Genomic DNA, 13804 nt, shown 5'->3' on the forward strand with positions numbered 1-13804 from the left:
TGTGTGTGTGTGTGTGTGCGTGCTGGCGTGCGTGCGTGTGTGTGTGTGCATGTACATGTGTGCGTGCGTGCTGGCGTGCGTGCGTGTGTGTACCTGAGGTGCAGGTCTTCAGAGTATTTGAGGCAGGCGTAGATGAACTCTTTGATCTGGCAGTAGACTTTGGGCACAAACTCAGAGAAGGGCAGCTTCTTGGGGAAGGGCAACTAGAGGTGAGCAGAGGAAACGCAGAGCAAAGCATGTTTTAATGAAGTTTTGATCATAAAACCTCATTTCATGAACAATGACCCACCGCTGGCCCGTCATGCATACAGACACAGACTGTACACATCTCAAACACACACGATATGGACTTATTTTATTTAGTACTAGTAGTAGTAGTAGTATTATCATTGTTGTTATTATTATTATTATTATTATTTTATTTTTTCTTAGGGGGGGTTGAATGTTTTGAATGTTCTGTTGTTGTTTTTTTTCACTTGTATGATTCCATATTAGACAGATTCTGTGTGGACAAAAATTGAACAAAACCGACTGGAGGAAAGTACATTATCATTAAGAAAAATGTACTGTAGGTCTGGTCTCCAGACGCCAACCTTGACCCTAGCCCAGTGTCTCTCAACCTTTTTCATATCATGGACCCCTAATTTAGTAGTGAGATAACAGAGAAACTAGGATCAAAACAATCATTCTTACACATTCTCTAATGGTGTTCACTTCTGGTAAATGTAAATATGGAAGTTTAATCATTCATCAGCTCCTGGAAGCCCCTCATGGAACCCTGGTGGTCCATGGACCCCACGGTGAGAACCACCGCCGTAGGCCACCCAACTTCCACCACACTGCTATTGGTCTTTATTATTTCGTCTCCATTCATGAGTTTTTGGACATTTTTATGTTGACTGTAAAACACTTTTATAACAGTGTTTTTGACCTGAGGTGCGGATGATGTGGTTACTGGCTGATCTCTCTGTCTTCTCTCTCTCTTTCTCTAGTGTTTGTTCTCTGCCTCTCTCTACCTGGTCCAGCTCGGGGTCTTGCAGGGGAAACTGGGACGTGTAGAGTCTGTACTCCTCCTCCGTCTCTACCGGGATCGGACTGAAGTTGTCCTGGTCCAACACCTGCCTGTAGGGGAGAGGAGGGGAGGAGAAAGGAGAGGAGGGGAGGGGTGAGGGGAGGAGAGAGGAGGGGAGGGGTGGGGGGAGGAGAGAGGAGAGAGGAGAGGAGGGGTGAGGGGAGGAGAGAGGAGGGGTGAGGGGAGGAGAGAGGAGAGGAGGGGAGGGGTGAGGGGAGGAGAGAGGAGGGGAGGGGTGAGGGGAGCAGAGAGGAGAGGAGGGGAGGGATGAGGGGAGGAGAGAGGAGAGGAGGGGAGGGGGTGAGGGGAGGAGAGAGGAGAGGAGGGGAGGGGTGAGGGGAGGAGAGAGGAGGGGAGGGGAGGGGTGAGGGGAGCAGAGAGGAGAGGAGGGGAGGGATGAGGGGAGGAGAGAGGAGAGGAGGGGAGGGGTGAGGGGAGGAGAGAGGAGATGAGGGGAGGAGAGAGGAGAGGGAGAGGAGAGAGGAGGAGAGGAGGGGTGAGGAGAGGAGGAGGAGAGAGGAGAGGGGTGAGGGGAGGAGAGGAGGGGGAGAGGAGAGGAGGAGGAAAGAGGAGAGGAGGGGAGGGGTGAGGGGAGGGGTGAGGGGAGGAGAGAGGAGGGGGAGAGGAGAGGAGGAGGAGAGGAAGGGAAGGGTGATGAGAGGAGAGAGGAGGTGAGGAGAGGAGAGAGGAGGACAGGAGAGAGGAGGGGTGAGGAGAGGGGTCAATAATTCTAATATCTTCTCTCCTTTCAGCAGATTCAAAAGATGTCAACAGGAATTACTGAAATGCCATTCATTTTCAGCGCCACTCTCTCGCTTGTTCCCTCCCTCCCTCCCTCCCTCCCTCCCCCCTCTCTCGCTCACACACACACTTATCCCATTGGGGGTCGTTTTGTTGCTTGTGGCTTTCCTCTCCCGTTGGCGTTCCAGAGTTGGGACGTTCCAACGTTCCATGGAGAGGCCGTGAACCGGAGAGCTCTCTCTCTCCAACAATACAACACAGCATTCCTGTGGCTTCCCCAGTGTGAGCGCGTGCGCGCATGTGTGTGTGTGTGTGCGTGTTTGCCCGTTTTGCTGCAAGTCCCACTGGTGTCATTGGGCACAAGCACTGGTGAAACAATGGCATGCGAACACACACACACACACACACACACACACACACACACACACACACATTCTGAGGGGTAGAGAATGTTCCGGACGTTACTTTAAAATACTTCCTCTCTCTGGCCAGCCGTAAAACTTCAAAACCAGGACGAGGACTATTTCCCACAAACAAACAGTGGTGTGTGTGTGTGTGTGTGTGTGTGTGTGTGTGTCTGTGTGTGTGTGTGTGTGTGTGTGTGTGTGTGTGTGTGTGTGTGTGTGTGTGTGTGTGTTGTTCAGTGTAGCCCTGATGACCTGAAAGTGGAAGGTCAGTCCAGTACACACTCGCATGCTGCTGAAGAAACCAATCTTCAGCACGCACACACAGACACACTCCAACACTCCACCACCACCCCCCCCCCCCCCCCACACACACACACACACACACACAGACGCACGCACACACACATACACACACACACACACACACGCACGCACACACACAAGCTCTCTGAATGTGATCACTTGCATGTCACCCTCTCATTCGCTCCTCTGTGAGTATGTGCATGTGTTGAGTGTGTATGTGTATTACAGCTGCAATTATGATTAATTGATTAGTTGATTGGCGGAAAATTAATTGCCATCTATTTTTAGCATCAGTTAGACTCATCTTTAGGAGAACGATACAAAACATCTGTTGTTTCAGCTTCTTAAATGTTGGGTGTTTAGTGTGATCTTTGGGGGTGTGGCCTGTTGCTTAGGACAAAAGAAGACATTTGAAGGGGGCGGTGTGTTCCTACAGTACCAACACGAGGGCTGTTGTTACCTCCGGCCTGGTCGGACGTTCCTACAGTGTGGCACAATTGGCCGTGTCTGTGGGTGGGAACCCCGATTAAGGGTACTAGAAATATTTGTAGCGTGCGCCTGAGGACGCCATCTTGGTTCTTTGGGGGGGAAAGTGATTGACATTTGTGACCATTTTGTGAAAATAATGGTTAGTGGCAGCCGTAGTGTGTCTTTACCTGAAGGTGATGTTCCACTTCTTGAGCAGGATCTCTCCATACTGCTCCCTCATCTCCAGCAACATGTCAAACAGCTGCGACACAGGGAAGCCAAAACCCTGCAGAGACCAGAGGAGAGGAGAGAAACCAGTCAGTGCCCAGAGGAGAGGAGAGGAGAGAAACCAGTCAGAGACCAGAGGAGAGGAGAGAAACCAGTCAGAGACCAGAGGTGAGGAGAGAAACCAGTCAGTGCCCAGAGGAGAGGAGAAGAGGAGGGGACGAGATGAGAGAAACCAGTCAGAGACCAGAGGAGAGGAGAGAAACCAGTCAGTGCCCAGAGGAGGGAGAGGAGAGAAACCAGTCAGTGCCCAGAGGAGAGGAAAGAAACCAGTCAGTGCCCAGAGGAGAGGAGAAGAGGAGGGGACAAGAGGAGAGAAACCAGTCAGAGACCAGAGGAGAGGAGAGAAACCAGTCAGTGCCCAGAGGAGAGGAGAAGAGAAAAGAACTAGAGGAGAGAAACCCATCAGTGTCCAGCTACCATCACTGTTTTGATGACTTGCAACTTGACTTGATAGGAAATAAATGACTTGAGACTCAACTTGGATTAAATATTAAAGATAAAAGATTTTTCCAATGTTCACATTACAACTGTCTGTAACGTTACCTGTATGCGAGAGGAGAAGAGGAGAGAGGAGGAGATAGGAGAGAGGAGAGGATAGAAGAGGAGGAGAGTAGAGGAGGAGAGAGGAGAGGATAGGAGGAGAGGAGAGAAGAGAGGAGAGGAGGAGAGGAGAGGAGGAGAGGAGAGAAGAGGAGAGGAGGAGAGGAGAGAAGAGAAGAGGAGGAGAGAAGAGGAGAGGAGAGAAGAGGAGGAGAGAAAGGGAAGAGAGAAGAGGAGAGGAGAGAAAGGGATGAGAAGAGAAGGAGAGGAGGAAAGAGGAGAGGAGAGGAGAGAAGAGAAGAAGAGGAGAGGAGGGAAGAAGAGGAGATGAGAGGAGAGAAGAAGAGGAGGAGAGGAGAGGAGGAGAGAGGAGAGGAGAGGAGAGGAGGAGAGGAGAGGAGAGGAGAATTCAGCCATTCAGTGACACCTCATCACTTCACGTGAAGGCCGTCTTTCCATCCATTCACCCCCCCACCTCCGCCCCTCCCTCGTTCTCTCTCACTCACTCATCTCCAAACGTTCCTCCCATCCGGTCTTCACCCACATCCCCTATATCTCTCATTCATAACACATACATACATATATATATATACATACATATACATATATATATATATATATATATATATATATATATATATATATATATGAATGAGCATAAACTGACATCAGATGTCAGACTTGTATTCCTGAAAGGCCACTTTTGAGAAATTAAAGAAAGCCTTTCTTTTCAGATTGGCACACGTCCATGCTTGAAATTACAACATGTGTTTTGAACCAGTTTTATCGGCCCCAGGGCTCCACTACTTCCCTTGGCATGAACTAAGACAAGTAGCAGGACAAGAATAAGCACACAAAGTACAAAAACAACAAGTACAGAACGTCAAAGGGGAAAACAGTAAAAATAATAATAATAATAAAAAAAACACAAGGTAAGGAAGAAAGGTCACACACACACATGCACACGCGCGCGCACACACACACACACACACACTTATCCACACCTGCAGTGTGTCAGCGAAGAGGACGATGAGATTCTTCAGATCCAGCACCAGATCAGGATCATCACAGTACGACTGTAGATACAGAGGAGAGTCAGAGAGAGAGAGAGAGAGAGAGAGAGAGAGAGAGAGAGAGAGAGAGAGAGAGAGAGATTAGCCACTGTTATGGCTCATTTATAGTACTCCATTTTCATACGTAAATAGATGCGTCCATTTCAAACGTTATCGTCGTCACTGCCCACATACTTCCATGCGTGTTTCACGTTGGTATCATGTTAAGCAATACATCCACCAGTGGGCAGTAGAGAGTCAAATGCATGAGTGTGTGTGTGGTTTTGCTGTGTTTCATGCGTATCCGTAAGCTTTCAGAGGACGGACAGAAAACGCATGAAATAAACACAGAGTACAGACAGAAGGCTCTGACTGTCCGTCTCCGTCTCTGTCTTTAACCTAGAGTATGAATGGGCCTTTACACAGAGATCCTGCAACAATGGCGTCAGGAAGGCCGTAAATGTGTTGCCAGCGTTCCTTTGAGTCCACTGCTGTATTGAATTATATGCTTTGGTGAACTTATTTCCGATAGAACTTCAATCCCCTCAATCCGCCTGTAATTTTTATGAATGAGCTGAGCTTCTGCGTCTTCCTGGATTACCCTTTTAAACAGATGTTGATTCGGGGCTGATACTGCCTCCAGTGGCGAAACGAAAGGCGGAACAAAATGACACACCATTCTGTCCATGTGACTTTTAAACAGGAGGCCAGGTGTAATGATGCCACAACCATCACAGCTTTCACAGGCTGTATGAGAGAGAGAGAGAGTGAGTGTGTGTGTGTGTGTGTGTGTGTGTGTCTGTGTGTCTGTGTGTGTGTGTGTGTGTCTGTGTGTGTGTGTGTGTGTGTGTGTGTGTGTGTGTGTGTGTGTGTGTGTGTGTGCGTGCGTGTATGCGCATATGTGTGTGTGTCCTCTTACAGAGTGTGTCCTCAGGGCAGCGATGGTTTTGGACAGTGCCAGCTCCCACAGCTCCTCTACGTACGCTCTGTTGACCAAACCCCGCGTAGTGTGGAGGATGTGATCCTCCACCACAAAGAACCTGGATGGAGGGAAGGAGGGAGAGACAGACAGACAGACATAGAGAGACAGACAGACAGAAAGACATAGAGACATAGAGAGATGGAGAGACAGACACAGGTAATGATATAAAACACTCTAGTTACTAGGTATAAGTATATAATGTAGGGAGGACTCTGAGTTACTGATGTGACGGATAAATTCCTTTACTAGAAAGAACCTAGATCACAGGTGTCAAACATACATCCCATGGGCCAGAACCCGCCAGCCAAAGAGTCCAATCTGGTCCATGGGATGACTTTGCAAAGTGTTCATGGTTTGATAGTGAGATCATCCATGTTGGACAATTCTACACAAAGTTGCCCCGAAAATAGTATTTCCAGGCTGGAAATGGCACCCATTTTGGAAAAATCTAGATTTTTCAACAGTTTTCATCAGAAGGACAATCCCCAAGGAGAATGTGTGTCAACGTTGGTACTTCTTTCCAGATGTGAACGGTTTGTCTCTAATCTGCTCCTGTAACTGACACTAAAAGAAACAGGAACATTTGGAGGTGTTTTATTGATAGCTTTTATTATGCCATGGTTTTACTTGTCTGGCCCACTTGAGAGCAAAATGGCTGGCATGTGGCCCGTGAAGTAAAAAGAGTTTGACAGCCCTGATGTAGATGAAAGGATGATTGGGTGAATGGAAGGAGTGATAACGGTTTGGAGGATGGATGATGGGATGATGAATTGATTGGAGGATGAAGAGATATTCAAAGTGATGATAGCTGAACTCAAATTAAAATACAGTATGAAGGGGGGGGGGAAGCTGCCACAATGGGTCAGAGACATGGGATGACACTTTCCAACTCTCCAAATGGGAACACCAGACATTAGGGTGTGTGTGTGTGTGTGTGTGTGTGTGTGCGTGCATGTCTGTGTGTGTATATGTGTGCGCGCACATGTGTGTCCAGTCTTGGCAGTGTTTATAGAAGAGTCTGCCCCGGTCAGACAGACAGGAGAAATAACAGCAATACGCCAAACGCTGTCACACACACTCTATCAATGCTCACCGCTCTCTCTCTCTGTGTGTGTGTGTGTGTGTGTGTGTGTGTGTGTGTGTGTGTGTGTGTGTGTATGTGTGTGTGTGTGTGCGCGTGCGTGCGTGCGCGCGTGAGCGTGAATGCGATGGAGATGGTTGGATGGAGTGATGGATGAGAGGAAAGTGGAAGAGAGGGGGACGGAGGATGTGGGCAGAGGACCGGGTGGAAAGAATAGTTCAGAGGGAGGGAGAGATGAAAAGATGTCAGCCGGTCAGAAGTCTTTCAGACTAAATGAAATGAGGTGTCGCTAAACGCTCCGTGTTTTTCTTTCGCCCCGACGTCTCCCTTTCCCCCCGTCTGTCTCTCGTTCTTTCTCGGGAAGAATAACAATGGACGCACAGGCGGACGGCTGGAGGGATGGAGAGGTGGGTGAAGGGATGACAGGGTGATGGATGGAGGGATCAGATGATCGGATGGGTGAGCGGTTGAAAAGCGGGAGCGAGGGATGGACAAATAGAGGGGTGGATTGGTAGACTGTAATGACTACCAAACTTCTACACAGTGCTGAATCAGGTAGTCGCTGCGTTCATCCCATTGTCTTGTCAAATGTCTCGGGCTGTTCTGAATAGTTCAAAGCTTCATTCGTAATAACGTTAACATCTGAATTTTAAATCAACATTCAAATGCTGCAGGCAGGATTGCTAACAAATCCAGTGGGGTGTTTTCAAACGTCAACACTATTCCAAAAGAACGCCTCTGATTTGTGGTGGCAAATGTCTTTGAAATTTAACTTCATAGTTGATGATGCAAGTGCACTCTGTTCCGTTTCCGAGCGCGGAAGAAATGCTGTAATGTGAAAGCTGACCAGCGGGGGGAGAGGAGCGGCAATCGTTCCCGAGTGCGGAACAGAACGGAACGGAACGAAAGCAATCGTTCCCAGTGAGAAAGCAGCCTTAGTCAGCTTGGAAAAAGACAAACTAATATTTACTAGTATTTGGATGGTGGATGGATGATGCATGGACGAACGGACGGACAGACTTACCCGACTATTTGATTGAAGTACCGCCTGTATCCCTCCAGAGTTTCATGCTGGAAATTGAAGGGAAAAGAATGACAAGAAAACAAGAGAGGTGGAGGGATGGAGAGAGAGAGAGAGAGAGAGACAGAGAGAGAGAGAGAGAGAGAGAGAGAGAGAGAGAGAGAGAGAGAGAGAGAGAGAGAGAGCAACAGCCAAGCAGACAAATAGAAAGATAAAAAATCCTCATGGTCAAAGTGACTTCACAGTAAAGTCAATGTACTGGATCCAGATGTACTTGAAGAATTCATAATCAAAAATAAAAATAAAATGATGAATTGACTTATTTTATATTCCCATTTAAAACTTCAAATACTACTGTTTTTTCCCCCGAGTTTGGTCACTCGTCTAATATGCAGGACGGGGGCGATATGGACAAAATTAACATGACAATCCTAAGAAAGGATTCTATATTGATATAATATGAGCATTTGTTGTAACATAATGCAATATCACATGTTAAATCATCAAACTGATATCCATCACATTGAACTGCATGGTGATATATAACGTATGATCAACCTCTATTTTTTCACAAAAAATATTCCCTAATTTGTTTCAGATGAAATTGTGCCAGATATATGAATTTAAATATCCTTTTTATCATTAATTTGGACAACCAAATTACTTGTGTATCATTATAAATTGATATAATTATTTATTCATGATGTGATTCTACATAAATCTATTAATGAGAACATTGAATCCCTGCCGAGCCCTACTTGCATTTCTTGATCATTTTCTCATCACACAACAAGGACAAAATATATTTCAATGCTTTTGACTAAATTTACCAACCATAAAAACTTTATCTTGTTCAGTGATCATAATGATCGCAAAAATTTGCCATTTCTCCACGTGTAAGCAGTTAGTCGAGTTATAGATTCAGGGGAGTGTGTGTGTGAGAGAGGAGTGTGTGTGTGAGTGAGTGTGAGAGAGGAGTGTGTGTGCGGGGGGACAGGGAGGGTAGGTAGTTAAGAGTGTGTGAACATACAGACAGACAGGCACGCACACACACACGCACGCACGCACACACACACACACACACACACGCACGCACGCACGCACGCAAACACACACACACACACACACACACACACACACACGCACACACACACACACACGGTGACAGTGCAGGGGTCATACCATGTTAGAGTGGGGTTGCAGAACGAGGCGAGCCTGTTTCCTCCTCTGCTTTCTGTAGTAGTTCTCAAACACGTCACGCAAACCCTAGAAGACATCAACTACAGGTCAGACTGGATGGAAGGATGGGTGGAGGGTTGGAGGGGATACAGGATAGCTGCAGCATTCAAAAGGCTAATTTTAGTCTTTTTTTTAAACACCTTCCTGATGGTACATGAAAGTGAGTTAAAGACCAACTTAAAGGGATAGTTTTATATGGATACTATTTGCGACTTACCAATGACGATGTTGATTGGTAAAGTAAATCCATACTGCTCCTCATAGTAACTTTTGAAAGTCGGGCCAAAATGAATCCTCCTGTATACAACGCTAACTAACGCTCCTGTATACAATCTGACTGAAGCTCAGTGAAATGTACTTTGTGTGACTGTGGTTGACATTTTAGTGAGCCTCAGTCAGCTTGTACACATACAGGAGCGTGACCCTATTGACCTCACATTCACCTTCCTCCCCTCCAACTTTCCAGAGCACATATGAGGAACAGGATGGATTATTGTGCTGAGAAAGAACTCTACCAATCAACATCATCACTGGTAAGTAGCAAATACGGCTAGACTTTAAAAAAAAATTGAACTATCCCTTTAAACAAAAGAAAGCCGTTTGAAAGCCAATTGAATTCAGCCGATTCCTGAAACTACTGTAAAGAAAGAAAGAAAGAAAGAAAGAAAGAAAGAAAGAAAGAAAGAAAGAAAGAAAGAAAGAAAGAAAGAGACATTTGGAAATTAATTGAGACCAATATGGGTTTTTTGAAGGTTTGTCTTGAAGCTGCCAATATCCACTATTTGTGCCATTGGCAATTTGGGATCCATTTTCCTATCAAAAACACCACACAGTATTGAGAGTTGGCCACATAATGATAGTTGTCAGGGTGGAAAAGCCTGTTAAACAGCAGTGTTCGACACTAAAACCGCTCCACTGAAAGCCACACTGCATTATATCACTAGTGGACAGCATCAGCTGCTGAGACCTGATATTTCACACAGGGCCATATCTTGGTCTAACCCGAGCTTACACACATGCTGTCCACGTAGGTTGATTCAACTACATGTGATACAGTAAGAAACCACATGTACCACTGATTATAATTGGTCAACTTTATTTAGATAGTCTGCCAACAGAGTATTTGTGACATTTCAACAGCTCATTAGTTGACATTAGTTGGACAATTGAACTGTTTGTCTCTGTAGATGTTGTTTTAAACAGTTTATTAGTTGAGATTCAACAAACAGATTGTGTTTGCTTAACGTTCCACACACCTGCACCTAGAGCCATATGCAGGGATGCTCATGAACGGTCACATAATACTCTATAGGGCTTAGTTCACACCGGGGACCCAAGCCTTGCCTACGCCTTGCCTTTACCCACGCTTTTAAATAGACGTCCGTTTTAGTCAACGAGGCTGTGTACACCGTGCGCCTCAGCGTGAACCCTGCGTGTACCCACGCCTTGCCTGTGCCTTGCCGATTTTATCGTTTAGGCGTGAGATTTATTTTCAAGCCGACTAGGCGCGTGCAGGCAGGCTTCTTCTGTCAAGCCATGAAGGAAAAACGCGACAATATCCGTGGGAAATGGCAAAGTCAACTGAATTTCAAAATAAAATGGAGTTACTACAACAGCAGAGAGAGAGAGAGAGAGAGAGAGAGATTGAAGGGTGGCTATCACGTGGGCTTTCTCCCTGTCGGCAAAAAAATCTTCAGGAGAGAGAATAGCGACCGAAGAAGCAAGATGCACAATGTTGTTGTGCCAGCACATATTCTTGCAAGATTACCTCTCTAAAAAGTCAGACTATAGTCAGACCTGGTTATATATATCCAGCATCAATAGAACATTAAATATATCAGATTTATTTTACCTAGGCTACCCATGATAATTCGGGACCACACGTGAAAAAATACAGCCGGGAGAGAGGAGAGGCGCTTGTGACTCGGCTCCAGGTTCAGCGTGCAAAGGCGGTTCACGCCCAGCTCAAGGTCTGCAGGCGTAGGCGTGGGTTGAGGCAAGGCAAGGCGTAGCTTCCCTGTGTCTGTGTGAACGTAGCGTAGAGCAGGAGTTCCCAAACCTTTTCATCTTGGGACCCAAAAAATACATTTGGCGTCTCCCAGGGACCCAAACTCACACAAAAAACATCCGGTCATGAGTTGCCATGACGACCAGTTGGCGACCCGCGCCCCACAGGTCCGCGAGCCAAATTAGGGCCCCCGACCCATAGTTTGGGAAACACTGCTACAGAGAATTGGTTGAACCTCTGTTAAACAGTTAAAATCGGAACTAATGAGCTTTTGAAAATGTTACGAATACTGTGTGTGTGTGTGTGTGTGTGTGTGTGTGTGTGTGTGTGTGTGTGTGTGTGTGTGTGTGTGTGTGTGTGTGTGTGTGTGTGTGTGTGTGCGTGCGTGCGTGCGTGTGTTCATATGTCTGCAATCTGGGAACCAGAGTCCTGTGGACAGATGCTGTGAACGCGATAGCGTCAAGACCGTGCAAGATGCAGTCAGGAAACGTGACAGGTGTGTCCGTGACATCGACGTGAAGGTGGAGTTCTAGAACGGACGTGATCTTTTGGTGAAACTGCACAACCTCGCAGCATTTTGCACTCGCAGTACAGTACAGTACAGTACTGTATGCCTCAACTCGGGCCGTGAATAAATATCACCAAACGTCGAAGATCTGTCAACACTGAGAGTGAAGACCTCTAATAAGCGCCTAACGAGACATTTTAACACTGTTTGAAGACGTTCTGACTGCTCCAGCAGATACCACGGGATAGGAAAATAAGATGAGCCCTAACCGACCGTCCTTACATTTGCTTCCAGATATTGCTGTAGTTGAATGAAGCCCATGTTTCCATGCAGTACCTAGCCATTGGCAGTGCTAGCTTCATATCAATGGGGAACAGGACTAGATGGTCCAAAGCGTGAGGCGGCACTTCATCATCATCATCATCATCATCATCATCACAGGGCAGGCAGCCAGGCTGTTTGAGGCTGTCGTTGTTTTTCATGGAGGAAGGTTTTAATGAGCTAGAAAGCCACGATTTAGCTTTAGAACCACTGCATGGAAGAGTTAAGGTCATGCATGGAGAGAAGGTCACATGGGGGACGGAGGGAGGGAGGGAGGGAGAAAGAGAGAGAGAGGGAGGGAGAAAGAGAGAGAGTTGCTGTCCAGGTTTGGCTGGCGTCATTGGTCAGACATCAAACTAAACATATCTGGTTCTCTCTCTCTCTCTCTCTCTCTCTCTCTCTCTCTCTCTCTCTCTCTCTCTCTTCTCTCTCTCTCTCTCTCTCCTCTCTCTCTCCTCTCTCTCTCTCTCTCTCTCTCTCTCTCTCTCTCTCTCTCTCTCTCACACACACACAGTTGGAGCGCAACCTTCTTTCTTCAAACACACACAGTATCAGCTCTCTGAACTTGACCACCTTCCATGAAACAGAAGCTTGCCTCTTCTGGTCTATCTGGAGCGCAGACCAGGGGCTCCCCGTCCTCGGCCTGCCCACAGATAAGGCACCAGAGCTGGGGAGATAACCTGGCTCGCTCCACTACCTACCGACCAGACCTCCACAAGCACAGGCCTATCTACACTGCTGACCACTGGGCTCTATCACGCAGATTGTGTGTGTGTGTGTGTGTGTGTGTGTGTGTGTGTGTGTGTGTGGAGGGGGGGGGGGGGGAGAGGGGGGTGACCTTTACCCACTATCAGCATGATAGGGGACAGATGTAGGAACATAGGAGACATTGGGTCAGTTGAACAAACACTCCACTGTGTCTATTCACTTTGAACGGTGAATTATAGCGTAACAGTCTTGCTCCTGATATCACATTCTGACTCACTGATCATCAGAACAGTCCCAAGAAGACCTACTTTTATTCCCTTGCTTTTTATGGCGCTTGAAGCAGTTATTTTTGCTGTGATGTTCTCCTCAAAATTGTGTCTGGCTTTGATTTAGTCTCTGTGATATGTGCTCCTATGTTTTTATGACGGAGTGTGGTTTTTTAAAGCTGCTACATAAATGAGGGTAAAGTAAAGTATAGTATATTAATGGTCTGTAGAGGGAGAGGTGCTTTTCGGAAACAGAATACTGCAATACTAGCAAAAATGATATACAAAATTCTCCAGACAATAATAAAGCCACAAAGAGGAAAATAACAATTGAAATACTTTCCTGACTGCCCTCGTGCCTTTTTGCCCGTCGTCCAGCTATAACATCAGATCCAATGGGCCAGTTTGTCTTTGAAGTACTAAGTTCACCATGTTCACTATTCCCCAGTTTGACCCTCAACTCAAAACAATGGCTATTGAAAATAAATCACAAAGACACAGACGTGACAATACAGCTGCATGTTAAAAATACACATCTCACAGGTTTAGATGAAGGTGACGCAGCTCTCAGCCCTATTAATCCTAACCTCTGCCAAACAATGTCTATTGAAAAGAAATCACACAGATACAAACAGGAGGTTAGAGATGTCAACCTCCACGGCCTGCATGCGCGCGGCGCCTGTGTGTGTGTGTGTTGATGTGGAGCTAACTAAACTGTGTTCTTTAATTCTGTAACTCCCAGTATGACCCTGGGCTGAAACAATGTCTATTGAACATGACCTGCTGGCTGTACAGCCAC

General features: G+C 46.6%; 1 protein-coding gene across 1 annotated transcript in view; it reads right to left on the minus strand.

The window, feature by feature from the left end:
* The window catches only part of LOC310779534 (exocyst complex component 6B-like), a gene marked incomplete at its 5' end in the record, with an annotated part of 119475 nt that extends 110019 nt beyond the window's left edge, over positions 1-9456 (minus strand). The window contains 8 exons of the mRNA XM_083640060.1: positions 94-203; positions 1017-1122; positions 3180-3277; positions 4824-4895; positions 5791-5911; positions 7959-8005; positions 9138-9221; positions 9412-9456. Of these exons, the coding sequence (XP_083496186.1) occupies positions 94-203; positions 1017-1122; positions 3180-3277; positions 4824-4895; positions 5791-5911; positions 7959-8005; positions 9138-9221; positions 9412-9456 (683 nt within the window). The remainder of the gene's footprint in view (positions 1-93; positions 204-1016; positions 1123-3179; positions 3278-4823; positions 4896-5790; positions 5912-7958; positions 8006-9137; positions 9222-9411) is intronic.
* Between the last annotated feature and the right edge of the window lie 4348 nt (positions 9457-13804).

The sequence above is a fragment of the Poromitra crassiceps genome (assembly GCF_964638095.1).
Source record: "Poromitra crassiceps genome assembly, chromosome: 7".
Lineage (NCBI taxonomy): Eukaryota > Metazoa > Chordata > Actinopteri > Beryciformes > Melamphaidae > Poromitra > Poromitra crassiceps.